The sequence below is a fragment of the Onychostruthus taczanowskii genome, unplaced genomic scaffold, assembly GCF_017590055.1.
Source record: "Onychostruthus taczanowskii isolate IOZ18803 unplaced genomic scaffold, ASM1759005v1 scaffold138, whole genome shotgun sequence".
NCBI classification, from domain to species: Eukaryota; Metazoa; Chordata; class Aves; order Passeriformes; family Passeridae; genus Onychostruthus; species Onychostruthus taczanowskii.
In genome coordinates this window covers 243,105-249,330 of record NW_024498551.1, presented here as the reverse complement: position 1 = coordinate 249,330, position 6,226 = coordinate 243,105, and the positions used below count along the sequence as shown (strand labels likewise).

Sequence of the window (6,226 nt, the reverse complement as noted above, 5' to 3'; positions counted from 1 at the left end):
GCCGCGGGGACGGTCCCACGGGCCGGCGGCTGCTCGGCCGCGCCCGCCCCGGGGCCGCCCCTGTGCGGCACGACGGGAGCTGTAGTCCATCCGCACCGCCCCCGGGAGCGGCGACACCGGCAGCGGCCCCGCTGCGCCCCCCAGCCCCGGCAGGCGCACGGAGACGGCGAAGGGAGCCGCGGGGACGGTCCCACGGGCCGGCGGCTGCTCGGCCGCGCCCGCCCCGGGGCCGCCCCTGTGCGGCACGACGGGAGCTGTAGTCCATCCGCACCGCCCCCGGGAGCGGCGACACCGGCAGCGGCCCCGCTGCGCCCCCCAGCCCCGGCAGGCGCACGGAGACGGCGAAGGAAGAGAGTGAACCTTCATTTATTCCTTAAATAAACCGGGAGCGGTCGAGGAACAGCACACGGGGAGCAGCGGAGGAGGCGGGGACCCCCGGAGGAGCCCCGGCCGCAGCGGGACCGGGAGGGCACCGGCCCCCACAGCTGAAGGCACAAAGCCAGCCCCGGGGCTGCGGGGACAAACCGGGAGCATCCGAGAGGAGATGGACTGAAGCACAATGCGTGAGACCTGTCCTGGGGATCCCCAGGGACACCGGGACAGGGGACAGAGGGCAGGTAAGGGGGAGGCGGAGCTGGCTCAGCCCCCGAGGAGTGTGAAGGGCAGCCAGGGGTCTTAGTCCTCCAAGCAGTGGGGAGGGGGACTGGAGGAGCTGTTCAGCCCTCCCTGGAGGCAAGGGGTGCCATGTAAACGCCGGGGCTGCTCCTCGGCACCCAGCCCGGCTTTGGGGTCCACATGGGGTAAAGGCAGGATCCCCACAAGCAGCAGCTGCCCGAGCCCTGCCTGTCCCTGCCCTGCTCTCCTCGTCCTGAAGAGAGGGAGAGGATGGGGAAAGGGACAGGACAAAAGGACGAGACACCCTGGGGAAAGCACCAGCCCCATCCTCATCCCGCTGGAGCAAGCCCCAGGAGGAAGAGGGGGATGACGTTCTTGGCAGAGCATGGGGGTCCCTGGGCACACGGCGGGCAGGGGACCCTCCACACCCTAAGGGAGCACAAGTGTCATCACCAGGTGGGGAAACAGGAGAGCACAAGGAAGGCAAGTGACCGTTCCAGTCCCTGGAAGCAGCATTCCATTCCAGCCATCTGGAGGAGGCTCCTGCCCCCAGCAGCTGGTGCTGGAAGGGAGGGCGATGGCTCAGGGCTCGGCCTCAGCACTCCCCACCCTGCTGAGGGGAGGGGACCAGCACAAACCAGAACAGCCTCTGTCCGTCAGGAAAGGGGGCTAAGAGCAGCAGACGATTCAGGCACCAGCACTTCCAAGCTGGGATGAGGCAGCCTCTGACAGCTGATGGGGATCCAGTGAAAGTGCGACTCGTGTTTCCTCTTCCTCGGGAGGAGCCCTGGGGGGGCAGGGCCGGGCACCAGCACGGCTACGGGGCACGGAAGGCGTTGGTGGCCGCGCCCGCGGCGGCGTTGGCCGCGGCCGTGCGCACGGCCTGGTTGGAGAAAACCCCGGCTGCAAACTCCTCCTGGGCCTTCTGGAAACTGGCACCCGTGCGGCGGTACAGAGAGTGGATCTGCAGGGCAGGAGAGGCCGGGCTCAGGGCTGGGGTCTGGCCCCGGGTAAACAGAGCTGTGATGGCCCAAACCTGCCCCCAAAGGCATCAGGGATGGCTTTAGCTGCAAGCCCCTGGTAAACAGAGCTGTGATCCCCAAAAGGGATGAGGGATGGCTCTGGCTGCAGGCTCCAGGTAAACAGGGTTGTGATGGCCCAAACCTACCCCTAAAAGGGATCAGGGATGGCTTTAGCTACAAGCCCCTGGTAAACAGAGTTGTGATGGCCCAAACTTCCCTCAGAAGGCATCAGGGATGGCTTTAGCTGCAAGCCCCTGGTAAACAGAGCTGTGATCCCCAAAAGGGATGAGGGATGGCTCTGGCTGCAGGCTCCAGGTAAAGAGAGTCGTGATGGCCCAAACCTCCCCCAAAAGGGATGAGGTATGGCTCTGGCTGCAGGCTCCAGGTAAACAGAGTTGTGATGGCCCAAACCTACCCCTAAAAGGGATCAGGGATGGCTTTAGCTACAAGCCCCTGGTAAACAGAGCTGTGATGGCCCAAACCTCCCCCCAAAAGGGATCAGGGATGGCTTTAGCTGTGGTAAACAAGAGTTTTGACTCCCAAAAGGGATGAGGGATGGCTCTGGCTGCAGGCTCCAGGTAAACAGAGTCGTGATGGCCCAAACCTCCCCCAAAAGGGATCAGGGAATGGCTCTGGTGCAGGCTTTGATCCTAACCCACCTTTTTCAGCATAATGATGCCCAGCACAGCCACTGCCGTGAAGGACAGGGACACCAGGATCATCATCACAGCCACGGCCGTGTTAGTCCGCAGCGCTATCAGGCTCAGGATCCAGCCACTGCAAAACAAGAGGCTGTGGCCCCCAGGTTCCCTGTTCCCCACCCACCTCTTGCCTCTGCAGGCTCAGCACACAGCCCACCTGAATCCCCAGTTTGGGATGCCGATGGCCTGCAGCACATACATCACGTTCTGGGCAAAGAAGACGAAGAAGAAGACAAAGAAGTTGAAGGAACTGTCGCTCCTGGGAGGGAGAAACGGGCACGGTTAGGCCAGAGGAGGAAGCTCTCAAACCTTCCTTAAAGCAGGAGAAGAGGGAGCTCGGGGTGGAACAGCACATCCTGCAGAGCCAGAGGCCCCAGGAGCTGGAGCCCAGGGCTCGGGGACACACCTGAAGGCTTTGTACATGGGCCGGTACCAGCAGACGAAGGAGCAGGGCGTGTAGAGCAGAGCCCAGAGGATGGAGAGGCCAAAGCCAGAGCCAGAGCTGGGATCCACGCAGAACCAGGCGAGCGAGGACAGGAAGTTCAGGAACAGAGCAATGGTGCTGGCTGAGGGACAGGACAGCGCTCAGGAGCCAAGCCAGGCTCCCCCAACCCCCACGACCACCTGTTCATCCCAACTTCCCCGGAGCAGCAGCATGGGAAATTCATCCTTCCACCTGCAGCACGGGAAATTCATCCTCCCACCTGCAGCACGGGAAATTCATCCTCCCACCTGCTGCCAGGCTCTGCCCCGAGGTTTTCCCCCCAGACTCACCCATCCAGAGGTAGTACATGGTTGTAACTGTCTTCTGGAAGTCAGCAGGGATCTCCACGGGGATGTCCTGGTAGAAGCACGGCTTCACCGGGCAGAAGGACGGCAGCGGGGGCCAGTTGTTGAGCCTCGCTGAGGACGGAAGGGGGTGAGGAGGAGCGAGGAAGGCTCCAAGGGGGTCCCATCCCCGCCCAGCCCCGCAGCCACTCACTCTGGGAACCGCCGAGGGCCGCGTTCTGCAGCTCCCGCTCCCGCCGGTCCAGCTCCTCCGCTTTCCGGTTGAGCTCCTCCTGCCGCTTCAGCAGCTCCGCCGTGGCGGCGGCGGCCGAGGCCTGCGGACACACGGGGCGACACAAACCTTGGGCTCCCGCCGGCGCCCGCGTCCCGGGCTGGCGGCGCCTCCCCCCGTACCTGCGAGCCGTAGGAGCCGTAGTTGCGGGGCTCGGTGGGACTCGCCTTCCGCGGGGGCTGCGCGGCCGCCGGTACCGGGGGCGGCGGAGCTACCGAAGGGGTCTGGAACGGCGGCGGTGGCTGCAGGGGAAGAGGAGAGAGGTGAGACCGCGCCGGCAGCGGGGAGGGCTCCGGTGTCCGGGAGGAAGATCCGGTACGCGGGCAGGCCCCGGTGCCCGGGCAGGCCCCGGCGCTCACCGCGTCGCTCTCGAAGGGGTTGTAGCCATCCAGCACAGCGCCGGGCCGGGCCTGCAGCGCCGCGGGGTCCTGGAAAGGGTTGTCCGGGAGCACCGCGGGGCCGCCGCGCTGGGCCATGGCCGGGCCGGACCGGGACCGGGAGCGCGCTGCACCCGCGGGACCGGCGCCGCCGCCGCCGCCAGGCCCCGCCCCTCCCCGCCGCTGATTGGTCCCGCTGCGCCGTGACGTCATCGGGGAAGACCGACACCACCCCCCCCGCCGCAGGGGGCCGCTGCGCACGCGCCGGAGCCGCGCCGGGCGGGGCGCGCGCGTGACGCGGCCACGTGTCCCGGGGTCACGTGCGGCGCGCCCATCTCCGTCTGCCCCGCGTTTCCCTCGGGTGTCCCCGACAGTGGCGGCCGGGACGGGACCCCGTCAGCCCCCGGTGCCCCGGTATCCATTATCCATCGTCCCCCGGTGCCCCGGGATCCACTGTCCATCGCCCCCCGGTGTCCCGGTATCCATTGCCCATCATCCCCCGGTGTCCCAGTATCCATCGTCCATCGCCCCTCGGTGTCCCGGTATCCACCGTCCATCACCCCCCGGTGTCCCGATATCCATTGCCCATCGCCCCTCGGTGTCCCGGTATCCACCGTCCATCACCCCCCGGTGTCCCGATATCCATTGCCCATCGCCCCTCGGTGTCCCGGTATCCACCGTCCATCACCCCCCGGTGTCCCGATATCCATTGCCCATCGCCCCTCGGTGTCCCGGTATCCACCGTCCATCACCCCCCGGTGTCCCGATATCCATTGCCCATCAACCCCCGGTGTCCCGGTATCCATTGCCCATCATCCCCCGGTGTCCCAGTATCCATCGTCCATCGCCCCTCGGTGTCCCGGTATCCATTACTCATCACCCCTTGGTATCCCGGTATCCATCACTCATCTACCCCCCGGTGTCCCGGTATCCACCGTCCATCATCCCCCGGTGTCCCAGTATCCATCGTCCATCGCCCCTCGGTGTCCCGGTATCCATTACTCATCACCCCCCGGTGTCCCGGTATCCAGCGCCCATCACCCCCCGGTGTGCCGGTATCCATTGCCCATCACTCCCCGGTGTCCCGGTATCCACCGTCCATCACCCCCCGGTTCCCCCACGGTTCCGGCTCCCCGCCCAGCCGGACCTGCCGGGACAGCGGCTCCTCCCCCGGTCCGGCTCCCTGCTCTTACCGGGCAGCCCCGGTGCCGTTTCCTGCTGCCCCCGCAGCCCCCCAGGCGTTACCCCGGGGGTCACCCCAGCAGCTGTCACCGAGCCGGACCCACAGCCAGCCGGGGACTCGGGCACGACGAGCACTTGGGGAATTTCTCTGTGTCTCTTGGCCAGTTATTTATAGGGATCTCCAAATCCTGCCACTCCAGCTGCCCCTGGGCTGCACACTGAGCCCCTCCCGGGGAGCAGGACACCCATCCCTGCCCTGTCCCTCCCCAGTGCTCAGCAGACTCAAAAATGCTCCTAACTCTCTGAACTTAAATACTCTGAACCTCTGTGAATCCCACAGGCGAGCTCCCAGCTCAGCCCAAACCTGCAGCTGCTCCTGGCAGAGGTGGAAGTACTCTGAACCTCTGTGAATCCCACAGGCGAGCTCCCAGCTCAGCCCAAACCTGCAGCTGCTCCTGGCAGAGGTGCATGCTCCTGTGCATTTGGGTTTGGACACCAGCACGGGTTTGTTATTTTGTTGAAGTCTAAGGTGTGAATCAGTTTAATTCTCCTCCAGCCTCAGCGTGGGGCACAGGGGCAGTGAGGGCTCCCAGCCCAAGCTCAGTGAGTTGGGATCACAAGCCCACGGAGATCCCTCAGTGTCACCCTTCCTGAGGCTCCCCACGCCCACTCCAGGTGAAACCAGACCTTTCCTTTCCCCTCTGCATGGTGACAGCCTGGCACAGCCTGGTGGTGCCACAGCAGAGACATCTGTCACCCACACCCCAGCGAGACTGTCCCCCTGCCATCAGCTGTGACACAGCCCAAGAAACACCCAGGGAACAGCCCAGGCTCCCTGCAGAGCTGGGGAGAGTCAAAAAGACCCAGCCAGCCCTGGGGTGGCTGTAGGACAGCTGGATGAGGGCTCCTCACAACCCCTTTTCCAACAGGCACCACCAGCAGCCAGCGCTCCCCAGCTAAGGCTGAGAGGTTCCTTCAGGTAAGAGAACAGCTGAGAACACTGACAACACTGTCCCTTCTCTGCCTCCCACCCCAACACTGGACCCAGGGCATGAAGAAAAGGCCAGTCCCTGCTTTTCTGGCCCACACACAGCTCCTACTCAGGTCCAGCTGCAGCCCTGCAGCTCCTACTCTGCTTGGGGGGGAATGGGGCAAGTGGGTACAGCTGGACCACAAAGTTCCTTTCATCCCTGTCCTTCCCCCCACAGGGCACAGTAGAACAACCCCAGGATCAGCTGCTGTCAGGCCAAACCCAGACCAGGTGCTTTA

General features: G+C 65.0%; 1 protein-coding gene across 1 annotated transcript; it reads right to left on the bottom strand.

The window, feature by feature from the left end:
* Window positions 1–350: 350 nt before the first annotated feature.
* SCAMP3 (secretory carrier membrane protein 3) lies at window positions 351–4,003 on the bottom strand. Its single transcript, XM_041397243.1, has 8 exons — window positions 3,758–4,003; window positions 3,521–3,640; window positions 3,321–3,441; window positions 3,113–3,241; window positions 2,745–2,904; window positions 2,496–2,597; window positions 2,297–2,414; window positions 351–1,579 (listed from the first exon to the last, which is right to left on the bottom strand). Exons 1-8 carry the CDS (start codon window positions 3,986–3,988, stop codon window positions 1,433–1,435), a joined length of 1,128 nt encoding a protein of 375 aa, XP_041253177.1. The 5' UTR covers window positions 3,989–4,003; the 3' UTR covers window positions 351–1,432.
* Between the last annotated feature and the right edge of the window lie 2,223 nt (window positions 4,004–6,226).